We start from the raw sequence: 24,908 nt of genomic DNA, 5'->3' as shown, positions 1-24,908 counted from the left end.
TGACAAATAGGGGACCACAAAGTGGCCAAACAAGGGCCAATGGCTATTTAAGTCCCCAAGGCATAGGACTCCTGTGGTGATACTTACGGAAAATAATTGTTTACAAAATCTTTGTCAAATACTTTCTAAAATTTAAACAAACATATCCATGATTTTCTATTTAAGCAAATAGAGTTCAGAAAATAATCCACATAATTGAAACATTTATATAACTACAAAATATAAATTATATAAAATAAATTGTGGTAACTCAAAACATTCGTAAATATATTATAGTGACTCAAGACACATAAAAAATATATTATGATAACTCAAAATATAATATAATTTACCTTAATATCAACCCTTAGCCTTAACTTTCCTCCTATAAACTCTTCGCTATTAGCACGCTGCTCCTTACTTATTTGTATTTCCCTATATTTTCGAAACTCTCTCAATCATTCACTATTTATAGGTGGTAATTTCATGGTTTCTTATATGTGGCTTGCTTAAAATTGGACACCTGTCTAACAGGTGCCATTTCCCTCCTTATCAAGCCTGGTGATTCACTTAGGCTATATGGCTTGGTCACCATCCTATATATTAGGATGGTGGTAAGCCACCGTGTTTTTTTTTTTTTACCTTAAATTTTCTTTATTTATTCTTGGCCCACAACTTAAAGTATTCAAAAATAGGAATGTTACAATTACTAAGGAATTGTATTTATTTATTATTATTATTATATATATATATATATCCTATTCATGAGTCATTACTATAATCACAGAAAATTCGGGTGTCACAGGTTTGGTTCAGTTAGCCATCAAATTTAGAACTAAACTATTTATGCACTAGAACCAATTCAGTCCAATTTAACCCAACTCAATGTAATTCAGGTTGAAATCACAGTTTCACTATATTAAAATAAGTGAATCAATTAATAATAAATAATTAAAATAAACAAGTCTTTAATATTTAAACATAATACAAACAAAGAGTAAAATATTATTTAATGCAAGTCAATACAAATTAAATCCAACTCAAGTTTAAACATAACTAATACAAATTAAATCTATTAATACAATCAATACAAATTAAATCAACTCTGAAATCCAACTCAAGGTTCTAGTATTTCCTATGTTCACTTAATAACTTATATGTAAAAAATTATTAGGTGCAATTAAGTTCATTGTAATAGATCAATTTGGCAAAGATTTATCAATATAAATAAAATTTAGGGCAAACTTTACTTTACTCCTCTCTGGTTTGGGCCGCTTGCAGTTTATCCCCTGACATTTAAAAATCACCACATAATCTAACTGTGATTACTGGATTGAGGTGCACAGTGAAGACGACAACATTAGATTAGGAATAGTATATTATGGGAATGGTTATTGTTCCATTAACGATAAACAAGTGCCATGGATGGTGAAGTATCGACTTGAAAATTTAAATATTAAAAGAGGTATTACATATTGTAAAATGAAGAGGTATTTGAAATATTCTACAAGTGACATGCTAGAAAATTCACAAATGAGGGCCCTATCTATTGTTGTATTATCTAAAAAATATACTAATGATAATATTTTTGTTTAGCATTGTGCTCCAACCAAGGCTATTCCGATTCTGACACGGACTATGTCTGTAGGTTTACCAGAGAAGCGAAAAGATTTGTTGTTAGGAGGTTTTGAAGAAAGTAGTTCAGTTATTCATGAACGCAGAGGTCGTCTGAATTTGTCTGAGATTGATGTACGCAGAGATGGTGATGGTGCTAGTGATGTTGATCCTGGTTCGTCGATTTCTGAGGTTGGGGCTGCTAGAAAAAATGAAATTGATCGAAGAGGATTAGTTGTTATGGACCCTACAGAATTTTTTGATGTTTTACGAAATGTAATAATCAGTGTAAAAAATAGTGATGTGACTCAAGATGTAACAGTTGACGATAAGGGAAATGTAGTAAATAATAAAAGTTTGAGTGGTTTCATAAATAAAATTAATAAAATTTTTCATTAATCATGACAGTGATTACATTTACATCAAACCTGTGATGACCTCGACCTTCGAACTATTATATTGTATTATTTCAATAAATCTAATTGCATGATCATGTGTTTAATTGTGTGATTACATGCTTAATTTTGTAGTTATCTGTTATTACATGGAATATCTGTTCGAATTGGCAACTTAGAGACAGAAATTGAGAGCCAAGACAGCTTCAGAAACTGGAATTGATTAGCTTAATAGACTAATTAGAATATTTAGAATTTTATGGCAACTTTAATTGAAAATTGATTCAGATCAACATTATTAGAATAAACTGATTGAACTTAGTTAGAAATGAGCCTAATTAATTAACCTTAATTAACTTTGATTAGGCTAAGTTAAGTGCACTCTATATAAGCCTAGCACATGTTTTGAACTCACATATACAAACACTTGGGTTGAGATTTTGAGAGAGAGGGAAGCTAAGCTCAACATTTAAAGAGAGAGAAATGAGAATTTGAAGGAAATTATGGAGGACTTGGGGATTTAAGCTAGTATATGCTTGAATTTAAGCCCTAGGTATGATCTCTAACCTTAATCCTTGAAAATAAAACATGTAGGAATTGAATTCATCTAAGTTGTGAGTTCATTTCCATGAAATTGTTTGGCAGAAGCTTGAATCACCTTGAATTTGAAAGATAAGAGTTAATCATGTACATGCATGCATAAGTTGAGTTAGAATCCATGAAATTCCTACATGAATGACACATTTACATCTCAATTTGAAGAGTCCTTCATGATTTCATACTTCTCATATCACTTGATTATGTTTTGAAGAAATATAAACTCAATTTAAGTCAAACTTGCTTTATAATTTGAAGTTTGAGTTTTTGGTTGAGAATTTGCCATGATTTTGAGAAATTGGTTCCAAATTAATTATGTTTCCATGTTTTATAATGTTTTCCCGTGTTTTTGTACCTAAAACACGAGTTTGGAACCTTTGAATACCAAATTTAAACTTCAAACACAATTCTAGAAATTCTAGAATTCGGCCTTTTCCGCTCAAGCAAAGAAAGTGTCGCTTGAGCGTGAAAATCAAGCTCCTAGAAGTTTTACAAAAATTTGCAGGCCGCTCAAGTGAGGACCCCCTTTTACTCAGTCTTTGGCTCAAGCGACCGTCGAGTGGAAATTTCATGCAACCAGTACTTTTGGAAAAGTTTACAGACCACTCGAGTGACCGAAGTTGCACTCGCGCGACCACCCTTATTTTTGAACCCCTGCTCGAGCGAAGGAAGTTGCACTTGAACGAAAACCCTGTTTCCAGTAAAATTTGACTAACTCTTCTAAGCATGTACTAGCATCCTCATGTCATTTCAAGTACTCTTAGGTACCAATTGAGCTCATATGAACATGGAATGAGTTAGAAACACATGAAGACAATTTAATTAAGCAGATTGACTATCGAACGGTAATTTGTTACGTGTTTTGTATAGGTGGACGTCTGAGGTCTAGTGACAACGTAACCCACTGTGAGTAATAACTTTATAAAGATATGTTCAAGTTATGTTTATTTTTGAAAATGTTATTGTTATCGAAATTGATATATGATTGATTGAATAGGTTATTGAAACGTTATGATGATTGACAGAATGGTCTATTGAAACGTTATTTTCTTATAATGAATGAAGTTCTGTTTTGAAATTGTATTGTGGTATCCATGGAACATAGGCCCTTCCCTGGGGGAGACAATACCATGGCTAGGCCCTTGCCTAGGGGAGACAATACCATGGCTTTTGGATTGATTGACACACAGAGATCTCTAGTGTTAGACCGTTATGGTCCATTATCATTGGAATGTTATTACTTCATGGATGTACCACACAACTTGACATTGAATGATATTGGTGATGAAGTTAATGGATTATTGAGAACTGAAATGAAATTTGGTTTGGCAATGTCATCGAACTTCATTCACATAACCTCTTTATCCTATTATTACTCACTGGGCCCTAACTCACTATTTACTTATATATGTATATAGGTAGGCAAGCTGAACATCAAGGTTAAAGAATGCCTTGAGTCTACCCGGGTCAGCCTTTTTGAAGAGCTTCTGAATGAAGTAAACTAGGCTCATGTGGAGCCAAGTTTGTAAGACCCCTTTTTGTTTTGCCCAATCGTTTTTGTATTTGTATATACATTGGGGTTTTGTATAACTATAAGATTTGACTGTTTGAACTTATGTGATGTATGTGCATAATGTACGAACATTTCCTTATGATACAAAGTTTGCTTTCTCCATATATGCACGGCTTGATGGATAACTTATATGTTGTATTATACTTCTGCTAAGCCCCATACTTTATATTAAATGGATTTTGTTTAGACGCCGTAGGTAATCTATGATTACTGGTCGGTCATGGCACTAAACCTATAGGGGCGGCTTTGGGTCATGACAGAATGGTATCAAAGCACGAGTTATATCTCACTCACTTGTCCACTGAGCTATAAAGGGTCTAGAAAAGACTTCAAGATTACATTCATGTGCATTTGAAATTTTGAGTAAGATGATTTCGCGATTATATATATGCAATTGTGTGCATGAATATATGCATTATGTTTGCTATAGTACAAGTTTCATATAGAAAATGGTGAGAACAAGAGGTGATGAGCTAGAGAAGGCGACCTCCTCAGGACTGGATAGAATGGAATGAATGATGCAAGACATGGCTGAAGCCATAAGGCAACAACAGCTGTGGCACAACAACAACGACAACCACCACCCCCACCTCCAATGCCTGTACCACTTCCAGCTCCAGGGTGTCAGACGGGGACAGTACTATTGCTTTGACTAGAGAATTCAAAAACATGAAGCCACTAGTGTTTCATGGCGGAATTGAACCATTGAAGACCGAGGCTTAGGTCTTAGGGATTGAGAAATTGTTTGAAGTGTTCCCATGTATCGAAGCTCAGAAGGAACAACTAGCTGCATTTACATTGGAAGATGATGCAAGACATTGGTGGATGTTAGTTCAAGATGAGAATAAGGATATTACTTGGGCTCGATTTCTAGAGATCTTTTATGAGAAGTATTTCCCACAATGTGTGCAGGACAGAAAGGTGTCTAAATTCATGGAACTCAAGCAAGGAAACGAATCAATTGCCGAGTATGAGGCTCAGTTTATGGAGTTGGCTCACTTTGCACCCCATATGGTAGATACAGATTACAAGAAAGCTAGACACTTTGAGGGAGGTTTGCGTGACCCAATTCTGGATAAAATCAACATACTCAAATTGCTGACATATGTGGATGTACTTGATAGGGCACTGATAATAGATGGTAATGTGGCTAATTGCAAACAGAAGTTTGAGTGAAAGGGTAGAAAACAAAATTTTAATAAGGGGGCAACATCAACAAATAAGAAGTTAAAATCTGGAAGTTTTGGTAATACTGGTTCAAGCCAAGGTAGTAGTTCAACGCCAACTTGTACCGCATATGGAAGGAAACATTGGGGTGTTTGCTATCGCACATCAGAAGCGTGTTATCACTATGGAAAGATGGGACACATCGCAAAGGATTGTACACAATCACGTCGAAGTGGAAATCATGATACTACAAGTTCAACTAGATCTACTCCAACAACAGGAACAAATGCGACACCCACTACAACAAGAAATGAACAAAGGCAATGAAGGGTTTTTGCACTAATTCCGGGGGACATTTAAAATACTGAGGCAGTAATGTCAGGTACAATGTCCATATGTGGTAAACCTGCTTATACTTTAGTTGATTCAGGATTTACACATTCGTTTGTTTCTATGGTTTTTGCTGAAACTTTGAATAGACCCATGGAAACATTGAGTTATATATTATGTGCTGCATCACCTACTGGGGGATCTATGTCATGCTCAACTGTATATAATATATAACTCAATAGGTACATAACCAATTTCTAAAACTCCCTACCATATGTCTACCATTGAAATGAAAAAATTGAAAGTTCAGTTGCAGGAACTACTTGATAAAGGGTTTTTCAGACCGAGCACATCACCATGGGGTGCACCGATACTTTTTGTAAAGAAGAAAGATGGCACTCTCCGACTATGCATTGATTACCGAGAGCTCAACAAGGTAACAGTGAAAAATAAATATCTATTACCATGTATTGATGACTTATTTGATCAGTTGCAGGGGGCTCGGATATTTTCGAAAATTGACTTGAGATCGGGGTATCATCAACTGAAGGTTAAGGCTGAAGACATTGAGAAGACAGCCTTCCGGACTAAGTATGAACATTACAAGTTTTTAGTCATGCCTTTTGGAGTTACAAATGCGCCCACAGCATTCATTGATTTGATGAATAGAATTTTTAAACCCTTCTTGGATGAATTTATTGTCGTGTTTATTGATAATATTCTCGTGTATTCAAAAAATAGAGATGACCATGAACAACACTTGAGAATGACTCTTCAGGCACTTAGAGAAAAATAGCTATATGGGAAATTCAAAAAGTGTGAATTTTGGCTTGATGAAATCACATTTTTGGGACACATCATTAATAAGAATGGTATATATGTTGATCCTCACAAAATAGAAGTGCTTATTAATTGGCCTACCTCGAATAATGTGTCAGAAGTTCGTAGTTTTATAGGATTGGCAAGTTATTACCGAAGATTTGTTAGGGACTTCTTGAAAATTGCTGTGACATTGACCCAGTTGACTCAAAAAGGGGAACCATTTGAATGGACAGATCAGAGAGAAATAGCCTTTCAAAAGTTGAAGACAAGACTGACCACAGTTCCAATTCTTACTGTTCCCTAAGGTATCGAAGGTTTTGTAATCTTTAGTGATGCATCTTATAAGGGTTTGGGTTATATCTTAATGCAGAATGGCAAGGTGATTGCTTATGCCTCTTGACAGTTGAGACCATATGAGAAGAACCACCCTACACACGACCTAGAGCTTACTGCAGTTGTGTTTACATTAAAGATATGGCGTCACTATTTGTATGGAGCCAAATGTGAAGTGTACACAGATCATAAGAGCTTGAAATACTCTTTTACACAGAAATAGTTGAACATGCGTCAAAGGCGATGGCTTGAATTGATCAAAGATTATGATTTGCAGTTCCACTATCATCTGGGTAAAGCCAATACTGTAGCAGATGCACTTAGTAGAAAAAATGTGGGGAATCTTGCCTGTTTACTCACAGATCAGAAAGAGCTGCTACTAGAGTTTGAAAAACTCGAAATTGAGGTGGTGTCCTTTGAACAAAATAGCTTGATAGCCGTAATGTCTATACAGCCTGCCATTATCAAAGAAATCCAACAAAAGCAAATGACTGATGAGCTTTTGAAGAAGATTTGTGATGAACTTGACACCAATCCTAAACCGGGATTCACAATTAAAAATTCTACGTTGAAATTTCAAGGGAGATTGTGTATCCCAAATTATGCAAATTTGAAAAAGAAAATTTTGGAGGAAGCCCACAATTCAATGTTTGCTATGCACCCACGAAACACCAAAATGTACCAAGATTTGAAGTTAGTGTATTGGTGACCCAACATGAAAAGAGCTATTGCCGACTTTAACTCTAAATGCTTACAATGCCAACAAGTGAAAGCGGAGCATCAGAAACCAGCGAGTTTGCTTCAGTCTCTTCCTATCCCAAAATAGAAATGGGAGCATATCACCATGGACTTTGTTGTTGGCATACCTCGAACACCTAGAGGTATGGACTTTATTTGGGTTGTAGTTGATAGACTAACTAAGTCTGCTCATTTTCTTGCCATAAAGACTTCTTTTACTACATATAGACTTGCTACTATCTACATTGATGAAATTATTCGACTGCATGGGGTTCCAGTGTCTATTGTATCAGATAGGGATCCTAAATTCGTTTCTAGATGTTGGCATAGTCTGCAGGATGTGATGGGAACATAATTGAGATTTAGTACAGCATTTCATCCACAGATTGATGGGCAAACCGAAAGGACTATTCAGACCTTAGAAGACATGCTTCGTATGCGTGTTTTGGATTTTTAGGGCAGCTGGGAAACATATTTGCCATTGGCTGAGTTTGCTTATAACAACAGTTTTCACGCAAGCATCAGTATGGCACCATATGAGGCACTATATGGCAGAAAATGTAGGCCACCAATTTGTTGGACAGAGGTTGGTGATAGGGCTATTTTTGGTACTAAACTTGTGCAAGAAACGACCGAAAAGATTAAAATCATTCAACAAAGACTCAAAACTGCACAAAGTCGACAGAAAAGTTATGCGGATCAACGAAGAAGAGAATTAGAGTATGAAACGGGAGATCAAGTATTTATCAAAGTAACACTGATAAAGGGGCAGATGAGATTTGGCAAAAAGGGAAAATTGACTCTTCGCTACATTGGGCTGTTTCAGATTCTCGAGAGGTTGGGTCCTGTTACTTACCATATTGCCTTGCCACCGGGAATGAAACAAGTGCATAATATTTTTCATGTATCCATGCTTCATGGGTATCTTAGAGACCCATTCCATGTAATTGATCACCACCAGATTGCTTTAGACAAGAATATGATGTATGAAGAATGGCCCGTGTAAATCATTGATCAACAAGTGAAGCAATTGAGAAACAAAAATATCCTTATGGTGAAAGTCGAGTGGAAAGAACATTATGGAAAGGAGGCCACTTGGGAGAAAGAGGAAGAGATGCGGCAGCAGTATCCGCATATATTTCTATTGGAAGATAACTTAAGTTTAGAGAACCAAACCTTCTAAGGAGGAGAGACTGTGATGACCCCGACCTCAAACTATTATATTACATTATTTCAATAAGTCTAATTGCATGATTATGTGTTTAATTGTGTGACTACATGCTTAATTTTGTAGTTATTGTAGACACCCCATTTTTGACAGCCCTTAAGACTTGGGCGCCACTGATTGTTTACTTGGTGATGAAAGATGTGCAGTGCAAAAGTTCAATTTCTTCGGCAAGAGGAGCTTCAAATCCTAACCTTACACCCCATTTTTGGACCAAATATTTTTTACTAAAAATATTTTAGATCTTATTTCAAAACATTTTTGAAAGAGTTCCTACGATGTTCTGACGCTCGCATTTTGTTAAATGTTGCGCTTTTCGGTAAACCGAGCAAGGACAAAGTGGAAATGAATGAAAGAGAGGTGAAATATTTGGAAAATCTTTCAAAACACCTTATTTAGGGGTTTGGAGTTGAAGAAAAGAGGAGAGGAGAGAAGAAACCAAGTTTGGGAGAAGTTTAGCATGAATCCGGGTAGGATCAAAACTGAGAAGTCTCCACTCAAACAGGCATAACTTTTTTCACAGTTGGAATTTTGATGTGATACTACCGCCATTGGAAATAGAACTTCAAAGGCTTAAATTTAGGCACAAGAATGACCTGCAAAGGAGTTCAGATGAAGGAGATATTCCTATTTGAAGTTGGGCCCAAAAAGCTGATTTTTCTGGCCAACCAGAGGTGGAGAATGCTGGCCATAAATGGGATTTTTTGGCCATGTGCCGGCTGTGAATGGCCAATGCCGGCCCCCTGCCGTCCAAGAGTGCCCCATGCCAGCCAATAATGATCAAGTGCAGGCCATCAGTGATCCAGTGCTGGCCATTGATGCAAAAAGGCAGATTTTTGCAGATATTTGTTGTCCAACTGTTCCAGCTATCTTTTTTTGGGATATTTTCGACCAAGGCTTGCATTCTTCTATATATAGAGAGGCTTCTCTATTGTTTTATAGGGTAGAACAATTTTGCAAAGGTTTGGGAGCCTCTCTCTCTAAATCCTCTCACTCTAGATTCCTTTCTCTCTAAAGCTTTTGTGCTTGGAAGCTTGCATACATCCATCTTCAACCTATCAACCCTTAACAAGAGTGGTTCATCTTTGGGCTAAGATTGCTTGAAGCTCTCTTGAAGCCTCCTTGGAGCTCCTTAAGGTGGTTTTGCTTGGTTTTGTTGCTTAAGTGTTGTCTTCCCTTCAAGAAGTATAAGACTCACCCTTTAAGCTTGTTTTCATTCTTGTTTTTGCCATCTTTTTGTGCTGTTTTGGGGGTGCTTTTCAACTGCAAAAACTCTATTTTTCAATCCTAAAAATGGTAGTTTGAGCCTATTTGGTGTTAGGGGGTTGTCTCTCCCTTTTGTTCCTTAGCTTGTGTAGCTTTTTGTGCCATCTTTTATCACCTTTCAAACCAACTTTTTTGGCATTTTAACCACTGAATTCCAGGAGAATTTCAAAGGTGAAAACCATGTTTTGAGGTCCAAAATAGGAGGGGTTGGCCTCCCTTCCTTGTGTCTTGTTTGCATGAGTAGATAGCCTAACATATGAGCTTATTTTTCTACCATCTTATGACTTGGTCTCAGAATGTTTTTGCTACTTTTTTGACTTGTTTTACCTCTATTTGGAGCTAGTTAAGCCACCTAAGGCTTGCTTTGTATGCTTGTAGTTCAATGGTGCTTAATAGTCTAGTTTGTGCTATGTGTTAGCCTTTCATTCTAGCCTTTTGTAGCTTAATTCAAGCATGTTTTTGGCCTTATTTTAACATGTTTCAACTCTATTTTTGGCTAGTTGGAGCACCTCTTGTTTGTTTCTTACACATGTAGTGTAATTTTGCTCACTAGCCTAGCATGCCTAATGAGTTAGCCTATCATTCTAGCTTGTGTTAGCTCAACTCCAGCACATTTTTGCTACTGATTTAGCATGCTTCAGCTATGTTTTGGGTGGTCTTGGTCATATGTGCTTTGCTTTGTATAGTTATAGTATAAATGACATTGACTAGCTTTGAGTTTCAAGGTCTCTAACATGCTTTGCTTGAGATGTTCGCATGCTATGGCATCATTTAGAATGTAATTTCAGTGCATGTAACTTTGTTACACTCTCACATATTCCACTCTTTCATTGCTTTTGAGGGTTGTGCTTTATGCCTTGTTTGTGAGCCAACATGCGATCATGTTTTTCTTACTTTTTATGCTACCATCTCAGCTCATTTTAGCCACTATTTTGGCATGTTTAAGCTCTGTCCAGAGCTGGTTTGGTCATTTGTGCTTGATATTGCATGCCTCTAGTGTTGTGTCATTCACTAGTTTCAATACTTTTGGCCTTTAACATGTTGTGCATGTGTTGCTTGCATGGTTTAAGGTCTTTAGCATGCCATTTCAACACAAAAAAGTCTGCAACCTCTCTTTGTTCTTCATTTTTGAATTCGCTTTTGAAAGTGGTCTTGAGCCCCTTGTTGGCTTGAGCATGAAATTGAGGCATTCATGCCTAATGGTTTTAATCCTCTTTTAAGGGTTTCCACTAACCAACAGCGTAAGACTTCTTTCATGCTCAAGGCACTTGTGGCTTAGACCATCTTTCCAATTAGAGGACTTTCACATTGGACAAATCAATTAAAGAATGGTTTGGTAATGTTAAAATGAGTAAACAAGAATTGGACAAGTAAAACATGACCAAGATAAGCATTGTTGTTTGCATTGCATTGTGTTCAATCGGACGTTATATTAAACACAAGGTGGATTGGCCCATTTCATACTCAAAGTGATGAAAATGAGCCTATCCCCTTTGTCTCCATTGGCTTTGATTATCCATGATAAGGTAGTGGTTCTTGAGTCTAGTTTGTTGTGCATTGATTGAAATTGTATCAAGTTGGATCTTTGGCCATCATGCATTCAAGATGCTTGATTGATGGTTTTGGATCCGATGGTGCCTCTCCTTTGATGTTTTGAGATGACAAGGAGTGGCACAATACAGATTTACCCTTGGAAGACCCTTCATTTTCCTCTAGTTTGTGCTCTGTTGCAGAATGGTGATTCAGCACACCAGTGGCTGGCAGTGCCTCATTGATGGCCGGCACTGCTCCATCTTTGGAAGGCAGTGCCTATCCTTGGCCGGCAGATGGCCGGTAGTAGCTCCTCATGGCCAGCAGGCCACTGGTGCATTCCTCAGCTGTGAGTTGGTAAGTTGGAGCAGAAGGTTCTTGGAGACACCCTGCAAACGGAGCCTCTCAAGAGCAAACCGAAAAGCTTTTCGAGGCGAGAAACCGAATGCATGCATCTTCTAATTTCCAAGCAGAGCTGAGGCAGCCTAATTCAAATGTTTTACTTGTTAGTTAGCATAGTTTTGTAATTTAATTAATTAATTTGTTAATTAATTAAGTGTTGTAATAATTAAGTAGCTTAGCTTAGCTATTTCTTTATTTTGTTGTGTAATAAGTAGTCTAATTAGTTTAATTAGATTAGTTTACTTAGATTAGCTTAGCTTATTCGGACCCTTCTGAGAGAGGGTGCAATTTTGTAATAAGTGTGCGTGTGTGTGTGCATGTCTTCCAACCTCACTTCTTTCTCCATTTTACTTAACCGCTTTCGATGGTTAGTTTAGAGCACATTTTGATTAGCATACCTTATGCTTTGCATGTTTGCATCATTCATTTGTCTTGCATGCACCGGGCTCGGCGCATCATTCAAACTGCATCGTATTTCAATACCTATTTGAATACGTGTATCAAATCGTCGCATTCATATGCCATCTTAGATAGCCGAGCCTATTTTAGTTGCATTATTGCATGTGTTGCATTAGGCATCTTATATAGTTAGGATTATGCATGATTTCTAACTAGCTTTTGTTTTGGCTTGGAGTACACTGTAAGTGTTACGCTTTAGAATACTTGCATAAGTGTGAGTGTTGCCATGATAACATGCTTGCCATGGGACTATTTGCTTTAATGCTTAACTGCATGAATGCCTACAGGTGAAGGCTTGATTGCCTGAATTGGAACAACTCGATGATTGTGAGTTTTAAGCCCACTTTGCGAAGTGGCAAAATCATGTTTTCAAGCCCACTTGAGGGTGGCAAACCCGTGCTTTAGCCTACTTGCAAGTAGCACTTTCAAACCATTTTCAAAAACAAACATAAGTTGTTTTGTTCCAATTCTCGTGATCGAGTCTATACTTGTATGTGTGCACCACATAGTAAAGTTAGATTAATAACCAGATAAGAACACATGTGTTTATGAAACAACATATCATGCTTAGTTGAGGCCGATCTTTGATCGGGCGAGCGGGGGTGCTCATTTCAGGACCTTCCCCTCTCGTACCCAAGTTCCCAAACCGAGGCAACTTTGGTGATGACGGACACGTGGCCTTTGGCATGAGTCAGGGTTTCCAAAATTTTTCAAAATAAAATATTTAGGTGGCAACTCTGTAATCTGGCAAAGCAGTCCAGTTTTAGCATTAGTTGATTCAAAATCTAATTTTTCAAAATGATTTGCCGGATTAGACTCTTTAGTGTTTATCAATTTCACATTGCACTTTATGAGATTAGATTCAGAACTGTGACAGGAGTCTGAACTGTAGTAAGACCAATTCGCGCCTTCTCCGGAAAGGGGGGGCGCGAAGAAAGTCGAGTCTACAGTTATCTGTTATTACATGGAATATCTGTTTGAATTGGCAACTTAAAGACAGAAATTGAGGGCCAAGACAGCTTCAGAAACTGGAATTGATTAGCTTAATGAACTAATTAGAATATTTAGAATTTTATGGCCATTTTAATTGAAAATTGATTCGGATCAAAATAATTAGAATAAACTAATTGAACTTAGTTAGAAATGAGCCTAATTAATTAACCTTAATCAACTTTGATTAGGCTAATTTAATTACACTCTATATAAGCCTAGCACATGTTTTGAACTCACATATACAAACACTTGAGCTGAGATTTTGAGAGAGAGAGAGAAGCTAAGCTCAACATTTAGAGAGAGAGAAATGAGAATTTGAAGGAAATTGTGGAGGACTTGGGGATTTAAGCTAGTATATACTTGAATTCAGGCCCCAGGTATGATCTCCAACCTTAATCCTTGAAAATGAAACATATAGGAATTGAATTTATCTAAGTTGTGAGTTCATTTGCATGAAATTGTTTGGTAGAAGCTTGAATCACCTTGAATTTGGAAAATAAGAGTTAATCATGTGCATCCATACATAAGTTGAGTTAGAATCCATGAAATTCCTACATGCATGGCACATTTACACCTCAATTTGAAGAGTCCTTCATGATTTCATACTTCCCATATCACTTGATTATGTTTTGAAGAAATATAAACTCAATTTGAGTCAAACTTGCTTTATAACTTGAAGTTTGAGTTTTTGGTTGAGAATTTGCCATGGTTTTGAGCAATTGGTTCCAAATTAACTATGTTTCCATGTTTTACAATGTTTTCCTATGTTTTTCTACCTAAAACACGAGTTTGGAACCTTTGAATACCAAATTTGAACTTCAAACACAATTCTAGAAATTTCAGAATTCGGCCTTTCCGCTTAAGCGAAGAAAGTGTCGCTCAAGCATGAAAATCAAGCTCCCAGAAGTTTTACAAAAGTTTGCAGACTGCTCGAGTAGCCAAAGTGGTGCTCCAGTGAGGACCCCCTATTACTCAGTCTTCTGCTCAAACGACCGTCGAACAGAAATTTCATAAAACCAGTACTTTTGCATAAGTTTTCAGACTGCTCGAGCGACCAGCCTTATTTTTGAACCCCCACTCAAGTGAAGGAAATTGTGCTCGAGTAGAGACCCTATTTCCAACAAAATTTGACTAACTCTTCTAAGTGCGTACTTGCATCCTCATGTCATTTCAAATACTCTTAGGCACTAATTGAGCTCATATGAACATGGAATGAATTAGCAACATATGAAGACAATTTAATTAAGCAGATTGACTATCGAACGATACTCCAATTGTACATTTGTTATGTGTTTTTTATAGGTGGACGTCCGAGGCCTAGTGACAACATAATCCACCATGAGTAATAACTTTATAAAGATATATTCAAGTTATGTTTACTTTTGAAAATGTTATTGCTATCGAAATTGATATATGATTGATTGAATAGGTTATTGAAATGTTATGATGATTGACGGAATGGTCTATTGAAACGTTATTTTCTTATAATGAATGAAGTTCTATTTTGAAATTGTATTGTGGTATCCATGGAACATAGGCCCTTGCCTGGGGGAGACAATACCACAGCTAGGCCCTTGCCTAGGAGAGATAATACTAGGGCTAGGCCCTTGCCTGGGGGAGACAATACCATGGCTAGGCCCTTGCCTGGGGAAGACAATACCACGACTAGGCCCTTGCTTGGGGGAGACAGTACCATGGCTTTTAGATTGATTGACACATAGAGATCTCTAGTGTTAGACCGTTATGGTCCATTATCATTGGAATGTTATTACTTCATAGATATACTACACAACTTGACATTGAATGATATTGATGATGAAGTTAATGGATTATTGAGAACTGAAATGAAATTTGGTTTGGCAATGTTATCGACCTTCATTCATATAACCTCTTTATTCTATTATTACTCACTGGGCCCTAGCTCACTATTTACTTATATATGTATGTAGGTAGGCAAGCAAAACATCAAGGTTAAAGAATGCCTCGAGTCTACCTGGGTCAGCCTTTTTGAAGAGCTTGTGAACAAAGTAAACTAGGCTCATGTGGAGCCAAGTTTGTTAGACCCCCTTTTGTTTTGCCCAATTGTTTTTCTATTTGTATATACATTGGGGTTTTGTATAACTATAAGATTTGGTTGTTTGAACTTATGTGATGTATGTGCATAATGTACGAACGTTTGCTTATGATACAAAGTTTGCTTTCTCCATATATGCACGGCTCGATGGATAACTTATATGTTGTATTATACTTCCGCTAAGCCCCATACTTTATATTAAATGGATTTTTGTTTAGAGGCCGTAGGTAATCTATGATTACTGGCCAGTCATGGCACTAAACCTACAGGGACGGGTTTGGGTCATGACAAAACCATTCTCTCATTTTCAAGGACATTGCATCTAACCAACTACTATTCTCATTAGTTAATATAATACAAGGAATTCCTCCTCTAATAGTGAGATCTTGTTAGAATTTAACAAAAAAATGGAAGTCTTTTTGGCAACCTACTAAATTCTTCATTAATTTGGTAGGGATCGGATACTAAAGTAAACATCTCTCATTTGTAATGATCCCACTACAAAAGTATATTCCTCTCTGCCATCAAATGTTTTATGGTACCAAATAAATAGAAAAAGTGGCCCGCGTGTAAGGAGGAAGATTCCCTATTCAAAATACTTCAAATGCATAATCATTTTCCTGCCTTTGCTTTATGTCAATCATTCTGAAAATATCTTTACTTTACAACCACACAAACCATCAGAAACGTAACATGTATATCGTACTATCCGACCAATGAATCAAAAGTACTCATATCACTCACTCTTGGGCCCAGGTTTGACTTCTTTTTAACCCCATCCATACACGTGTCCACAAGTACAATAATGGACGGCCCAGATATTAATACAGCTCCCCCCAGTCACACCACTCGCACTATTCACACTAGATGTTTTAACTAATAAGGAGGCCTTGTACAGCTGATGTGAGTTCACTGTTTACCACTACAAAATGCCTCACCAAGCCTTTTTCCGTTTCTATGATAAGAATATTTTCCTCACCTACCCACAATGCCCTTGTCCAAAAGAACAACTCTTGGAACTCCTCCAATCCTTTCTCTAACTAGCCTGTTAGCAATACTACATACTTGTTGCAAAGGAGCTCCACGAAGATGGAAACCCTCACCTTCATGACATGGTTCAATGCACAAAGAAGATCCAAACCACCAACCCGAGATTTTTTTATCTCACTAGAACCAACGGCAGAATCTATCATCTAAATATAGAAAAACTTCACTCTCCAACAGCAAGTTAACAATATATACAAAAAATGGGCGACTTCATAGAATGGGAAGATTTTCATCTATGGAGAAAAGTCACTTGAAGAACATATACGAGCTCTGGTGGGGAATACTTGCAGAAGCAGAAGCAGAAACGAAGAAACAATTCTTTGCACTCTGCAAAGAAAGATGTCCTTCCGATTACGTCACAAAATACCCCCAATTAAATATATTTTCGAGGGATCATTAGAAAACAAGAGAGGCCCCCATACACCAGCCTCTTTAATTCATTTCCTTTTTTAAATGAAGAAGTAAAAAAATGGGCGGAAAATAATAATTTGTTTGTAAGTCAGAATTTTGTAAAATACGAACTATGTCAAAATTGTTGTTTTTCTTTTTATAGTGAAAACGACAACATTAGATTAGGGATACACAGGAATAATATACACGATTTATATACTGACAAAGAACTCTCCTCCTCCTTTGATAACAGGATCTGGAACAACGGCCCATCCACCTAATCTCCTTCTACCTCAAAAGACCCTCAAGAACAAGAAAAACTGCCCGAGTCAGAAGTCTCAGACGATACAATTACTTCTCCGGCAGAATAAGCTTCAAGAACCACGATCAAGATGCCATTTACAACGTCATAGACGACATCAAATACTCAACAGTCCCTACCAAATTAATGAAGAATTTATTAGGTTGCCAAAGAGACTTCCATGTATTTGTTAAATTCCAACCAAATCTCACTATTAGAAGAGGAATTCCATGTATTATATTAACTAATAGGGACAGCAGTTGGTTAGATGCAATGTCCCTAAAAATGAGAAAATGGTTTGATATAAATATAACCACTGTCATGATTAATGAAAAAATTTATTAATTTTATTTATGAAACCACCCAAACTTTTATTTACTTACAGCATTTCCCTTATCATCAACTATTACATCTTGAGTCACATCATTGTTTTTTATACTGATTATTATATTTCATAAAATATCATAAAATTCTGCGGGATCCGGAATAACTGATCCTCTCCGATCAACTTCGTCTTTTCTAGCAGCACCAACCTCAGAAATCGATGGATCAGGATCAACATCATTAGCACCATCACCACTTCTGCATACATCAATCTCAAACAAACTCAGACGACCTCTGCGTTCATGAATAATTGAACCACTTTCCCCAAAACCTCCTAACAACAAATCTTTTCGCTTCTCCGATAAACCCACAGACATAGTTTGTGTCAGAATCGGAATAGCCTTGGTTGGAGCACAATGCCAAACATCAACATTATCATTAGTATATTTTTTAGATAACACAACAATAGATAGGGCCCTCACTTGCTAATCTTCTGGCATGTCACTCATAAAATACTTCAAATACCTCTTCATTTTATAATACGTAATATCCCTTTTAATATTCGAATTTTCAAGTCGATACTTCACCATCCATGGCACTTGTTTATCGTTAATGGAATAATAACCATTCCCATAATACACTAACTCACATTGACAATCCATAGAGAAAATAAAATAAGCCTGCAAACTGTCATTACCATCTAACCTCCAATCATACACATTTATTCTGACCAATCCACTGGCATTGGGTATGTAAAGGGAGGAATATTTTATCAATATTTTATCAACCTTAATACTCTTTTTGTTTGTATCTCAACCTCAACTAAAAAAATAAATTAGGCAAAGAAAGTTCAATACAACTAAAATCACTTGTTGAAACACTTTCAACAACACCAGTTTTTATACCATCTGACTCCATTCACCTAAACATTACAAATAAAAACATATAAATTATAATTATAAACAATTTTAAAGTATATTTGACTCCTTAACGTAATTTTGCATTATTTTCCACTAACAGTAGCCGCCATTAAATATATGTGTAGACGTCCCCGAACATCTCGGGAGGGAATCCCGTTTTGTTCATTTGGGTTTACTACAGTTCAGGACTCAATGTCATGGTCCTATATCTAATCTCGCAGAGTGCAATGCAAAATCGATGAATCATCAAAGAGTCCAATCCGGCAAATCGTTTTGAAAAACTGATTTTTAGAAAGAATTGCCAAACATGGACTGCTTTGCCAGATACAGAGTCGCCACCTAAATATTTTATTTTAGGAAATTTAGGAAATCCTGACTCGTGCCTAAGGCCACGTATCCGTCATCACCAAAGTTGCCTCGGCTCGGGAACTTGGGTACGATTGGGGAAGGTCACTTCGTGAGCACCCCCGCTCGCCCGATCAAAGATCGGCCTCTACTAACCATGATATCGAGTTTTAAAAACATTATGTGCCCTTATTCCGGTTATTAGCCTAGAATTACTATGTGATGCACACAACATACAAGTATAGACTGGATTGCCTAAGTTGGAACAAAGTATCGCATATCCGTTTATTTTGAAAGTGGATTGAAGTTTGCTACTCGCAAGTAGGCTAAAACACGGGTTTCGACGAATTATTCCAACTCAAGCAATCCAACCTTCAACCATAAGCATTTAGGCAGTTATATCACATAAGCACATAGCCTCATGGTAAGCATGGTATCATGGCAGTCACTCACACGCATGCAAGGATGCTAAAGCATAAATACTTACCGAGTACTCCAAGCCAAAGAAAGAAGCTAATTAGAAATCATGCATGAATCCTAACTATGCTGAAATGCCTAATGCAACACATACAAAAATGCAACTAAGATAGGCTCGGCTATTCTAAAATGGCATATGAAATGCAACAACTGATACACGTATTCAACTCGGAATTGAAATACAATGCAGTTAGTATGATGCGCCGAGCCCGGTGCATGCAAGATAGATAAATGGATGCAAACATGCGAGCATAAGTATGCTAATTGAAACGTGTCCTAAAACTAACCATCATAAGCTGGTAAATAAAAGAGAGAAAGACGTGGGGTTGGAAGACATACATCACACACACACACACTTATTACAACATTGCCCTCCTCGGAGGGTCCGAATAAATAATACACAACCGAATGAATAACGAATTACAGCTAATTATTACACAACCCTAATTAATTAACAAATTAACTAAAATAAATTAGCTAGCATTGCAAAACATATGAAATGGACTGCCTCAGCTCGGTCTTGAATGACAAGGAATGCATGCATGCTCGAGTCGCCTTGCCAAAAAATCCATCGCGATGCCCCGATTTGCCTCTGTTTGTAACTGGTCCCAGAACACTGCACAAAACTCCAGAAGGCTGAAACTCCACCATGTTGTAGGGATATTACCGACTAGTTTTTACTGCTAGCTTCCGATTTACTGCAACAGAGAGCAAGAAAGGGACATGGCAAAGTATTTTCAACATATGTGTGCACGACCACTTTCCCCGTCACTGCATAAGCTCTAGGGAGTGTAGTCCTTGATCCTCCTGCCACCAATCACGCATCTCGATGCATGATGGCTGAGGAGTCGAATTGCATGACTCAATGTGAAATGGATGCACAAATGAACACAATAAGGCCTAAACTCCATCATGGATAATCCGGAGTGTCGGCGACCGAGAATCGAGGCACGTTTCGTCACTTGGAGTACGAAACGTCCCTCGTTTCCCGTGTTTGGACTAAACCCTACTCCAAACACAATGCAATACACATGGCATGCATGAATGCAACTCTAACATGCAACCTAAACATAATGCCACTAAATCATGCAAACATGCAACTAGCATACACAATGCTATGAACTAAGAATGGCATACTCAATGCACATTAAAACTATATGGCATACGCAATGCACCAATGGAGACTAACAATGAAATGATCAAGGCATACACAATGCAATGGCCAATCATGCAACAGTATGGACTAAATGGCATATACAATGCAAGATGGACTTAAACTAAAATGAATGGGCCTCAGCCACACTTAAATCAGTGGCCAAACATGATGAAATTAGGCAACGAAAACACATGCAAATATGCACAAATGCAAGGGACCAAACCTAAGGCACCAAATGCAACTCTACCAAAGCATGGCAAGGGATGAAATATGGCATACAATCACACATTTTCCAGCTCTGAAATGACATGCAAGATGGTCCCGAATCATGTAAACACCTCACACAATACATGCTAGATGGCCCGGATATCGAAACTAGTGAAGTGCATTACACTAGAGGTACACAAAGCAATGCTCAAATGACCCAACCAGCCCAAAAAAGTCCCTATTCAAGTCCAAGACAGTGGGAAAATGGTCTAAAATGATGGCTCAAAATGCATAGAAATGAAACTCATGCAATGGTCCATAAATGAGGTATTCATGCACAACTCTCAAACACGTTTACAAAATGGAAAACATGGGAATATCGCACAAGTATAGGCTCTGAAATGACACGCTCAAAGGCCCCAAAACATGAAAATACCTCAGTATAAGCATGCAATAGGCTTCAAAACTCAAGGCTAGGCAAGGGTATTGCACTACAACCATGCATAGCAAGCATCATTCGACCATGAGGCATAAAAATAGAGTTAAGGCAGTCCAAAACATGTACAAAATCAATTTAAGGCATGGCCAAAAAGTGCTAGAATCAAAGACCAAAATAGTATGCAATACAAGCTAGTGAAGAGGGTTTACACTACAAGTATATGGAGCATTCAAGAGGTCACCAAACCAGAAAAAGTCAGAGGCATGACATGCCAAATAAAGTCCAAAAACTCATTGAAACATGGTCAATGCATGCAAGAATGACATGCTCCTTTGATAGGCTATGAAGAGGGTTATTCTACACATGCAAGATGGACACCCAATATAGCAAAACAAACTCTGGACAGAGCCTATGTAGGTCCTAAAACTCACCAAAAAAAGGCCGGAAACAAGGCTTGGAAGCATGCAAATAAGGGCTCCTTTGTTAGGCCAAATATGCTAAAAAACAAAACAAGGGGAGAGAGGGTCACCCCCCTCTCATTTTGGCACTCAATATAGCATGCTAGCCACTGAAAACCCACTAAATTTTAGTGGCTAGAAGGCCAAACAAAGGTCAATGCAAAGGCCCTAATGCATGGCTCAAAATAAGGAAAAATGAAGCATGCAAGGGGGTAGATGACCCCCAACAGGAAAATGATCTTAAACAAACATGTTAAGGACCTTAAAATAAAAAAAATTTTAGTTTACACTGAAGCTCAAAAAAGTTCGCAAGTATGGCTAAAAGATGGAGCAAAATAAAGCTCAAAAGAGGGAATAGGGTGTTACCCTTGTAGCTCAGCAACTCCAGTAGCCTATGGACCAAAAATGCAGCTCCTTAGGACCTCTCAAGACCCTCCAAGAAGATTAGGTTGGTGTTGGAGGTGTTAGGCCAAGAGGTAGTGTGCAAAGGGGCAAGAACTTAGCACTTTTTGAGCTTGAATGTAGAGATATAGAGAGAGGGATATTGTATGCCTTAGACCAAAATTCTGAACCTTCTACAAGGAAGGGAAGGCCTTCTTTTATAGCCAAGAGGGTCCAGAGCTTCTCAAAGAAACTAAAAACAAGCTTGAAGATCCCCCATACACGTATATGGAGGATCCCTTCTGTGTCTTCCAACTGGCACAGCTGGCAACAACTCATAGAGACAAGACTGAGGGAGGGAGGCCGACCAGTTCAGGTGGTCGGCCGACCACTTTCCCTAGTCGGCCGACCAGTTCAAAAGGTTCAAGTGGTCGGCCAGCCACTTTAGGTGGTCAGCCAGCCAGTTCAAAAGGGTCAGGTGGTCGGCCAGCCTATTTGGTGGTCTCTCAACTGAATGCAAGCTGGTGGTGTGGTGGAAGACTAGCAATTGTGGCCCAAAAATGAGGGAGATCAGTTACCTGACAAGAAAATCGGCCGGCGGGGGAAAAGTGGTCTCCAAGGAGAAAAGGTGATCTCCCACCCTTGTACCACCTTCGAAACAATGAAAACAAGGTCCATGCCAAAAATGAACCAAGACGGATGCAAAATGAGGGTTCGGGAGTTAAAACGAGCAGCCGGGTGTCCCGAAAACTGACTGTTAAGCATTGAAAGTGGCGTGTGACCACAAAGGTAGTCTCCCGGGCCACAGTGTCCCTCTAGAGAGAGGAAACAAGGTGTTTGCCAAAAACCGGAGCAAACGGAGAAAGTTAAGCGGTCCCGAACCGAGGCGCACGGCCGACGGCTCCGAAAACTAAAAACTGGTCTCCAAACGGGAACAGTGGTCTATGACCACGAAAAATAGCCTACGGCCACTGAGAGATGATCTACGAGACCTCTCCCTCCCTTCAGGAAGAGAAAATAGAACCTGGTTCGCAAACTGAGACAAAGCGCAAAAGAGTCCCGAAGTCCGGAGGCAAGGCTCTCAGCTGAGACTCCGTAACCTCAGAACAAGCACAATATGCGCAATCACCGAGCGCTCAATCGATGACGTCTGAGTCTTAAGATCGGTCAAAAATGGGGTGTCTACAGTTGCCCCTCTTTGACAGAGCTCGAAAGTCATAAGTGACAGGAGTAAATGCCAAAGCCCAGAGACGACCCATTTTTGACAAAACCGAAGACTTAGACAAACAGGCGAGATAAACAAGAGATGGGCCCTCAGGCGTGCCCGCAAGCAGGGGGCAAAATGCAAAATGATATACACAAAGCCAAACGTAACTCATGATCATGCAAAGCAGCAAGCTGTAATGAAGCAAATATTCACAATAAATGTAACAGTTTTAAGCAAGAATGCAAAGCAAAACTACATTTCATGCAGTAAGGATGTAAAAGAATTACAATTCTCGCTACGTCTCACACGGAGAAGATACAATACATGTCCGGTTTGTCTGGTCGCACCAGCTTCAAATGAACCGTACATACAATATCGTAATTGCAAAAGAGAGAAACCTAACATGCGCAACATAGTTAGCAACGTATGTTCAACGTTATATCGAACGCAGACAAACATGGTGTCGATGAAAAAGTACATCGTAATGCAAGAAGAAACATGCGCGACAACGCAAATTAAGCATGGAGGGAATGACAATGCCAATGAAACGTGCATAACAATGCCAATGAAACGTGCATAACAATGCCAGTGACGTGCATAACAATGCAGGATAAGCGCAACTTCAAAAGCATGTTTGAAACAAAACATCGAGCAAAGAAAAACAAGCCTCGACGAGGGCAACTCAAACACGACCTCCAATTTACCTCTCGGAGGGGTCACAACGTACTCAAAAAGGATACACCTTGCTCTTGGCGAGTAACGACGAGCCATGCGTCGAATATTGGATTTGAAGTTCCCGCGGAGGGATTTCACGCCGAAAAGTGCACTTTACTTGTACTTTCTTGAGTGCCGGGGACTCCAATCACCACCAAAATTTGCAGAGAGCTCAAAGAGACATTGGAGATCACCCAGGAAGGATGAACGACCACCTAGGGAGGCCGCCGACCAGTGGTTGTTCAAGGGGTGGTCGGCCTGCTAGGAAATGTGGTCGGCCGACCACTTTGCTAAATCCGGGACAATTTTTTCTTTTTACACTTGTTTCTTTAAATCCACATGTCCCAATCACTGTTGCTCACAACCTCAAGGCCGAAATTAGCTCCTCTTCCTTCCTAGACCACTTTCTCTCTCAGATCTGCTCTTTATACGTGCTTTCCAACGCCCCACGCAAAATTGTTTCCTGAAATCTTTCAGTTTTCTTCACTTTGGACCAATTAAAATTTGATTTCGGAGCCTCTTTCTTCATTTTCACCACTCAGGGTAAGTTTGTCTCAAAATTTGGAATTACATCTCATTTCCTTACCAAGCATCTTTTAATTCATCTACATGTTGGAGGGTCATGTGTGTGTGTGTGTGTGTTTGGAGACTTATGAATTGAATTGAATTAAATTGTTTTATATTTAGGTTAATGTATGCTGATAATGTTTATTTATATGATTTTTAGATCGTGGTTTAGACAATTATAGACTTGTTTTGAGCCTTGTAAACACTCACCAACAATGGGATTTTGCTTGAAATTCGGACTACTCTCACAGGGGAAATCGCCGCACGTGCGGGGGTCATGGCCGCACGTGCGGGAGGTGTTGCCGCACGTGCGGGAGTCATGGCCGCACTGCGGGGAAATGGCAAAATTTTAGAGCTTTGCTACTGCTAAAAAGGCACGTGTGGGGATTCCTTGCCGCACGTACGACCCATGCCAGAAAAATTGGTTTGCTCCGTTTTACGTGCTCGTTCCTCGGATATTTTTAGAATCTATATTTGA

At 38.4% G+C, this 24,908-nt stretch overlaps 1 protein-coding gene across 1 annotated transcript; it reads left to right on the top strand.

The window, feature by feature from the left end:
- The first annotated feature begins 7,039 nt into the window (after window positions 1-7,039).
- On the top strand, window positions 7,040-7,903 carry LOC145820156 (uncharacterized). The gene is made up of 2 exons (XM_082914963.1): window positions 7,040-7,503; window positions 7,777-7,903. The coding sequence occupies exons 1-2, from the start codon at window positions 7,040-7,042 to the stop codon at window positions 7,901-7,903; spliced, it is 591 nt and encodes a 196-aa protein (XP_082771089.1).
- Window positions 7,904-24,908: the final 17,005 nt, after the last annotated feature.

This window comes from Camellia sinensis, chromosome 1, assembly GCF_055761805.1.
Source record: "Camellia sinensis isolate YWXY chromosome 1, ASM5576180v1, whole genome shotgun sequence".
Taxonomy (NCBI): Eukaryota; Viridiplantae; Streptophyta; class Magnoliopsida; order Ericales; family Theaceae; genus Camellia; species Camellia sinensis.
The sequence above is the reverse complement of the archived record's forward strand: the minus strand, read 5'-3'. Positions and strand labels throughout refer to the sequence as shown.

Excerpts from the sequence above, each read along its gene's own strand:
- LOC145820156 (XM_082914963.1), top strand. The coding sequence starts at position 7,040 with ATGCGTCAAAGGCGATGGCTTGAATTGATCAAAGATTATGATTTGCAG. Across the intron at positions 7,504-7,776 it reads AAAATGTACCAAGATTTGAA|ACTTGCTACTATCTACATTG; the intron begins GTTAGTGTATTG and ends TACTACATATAG.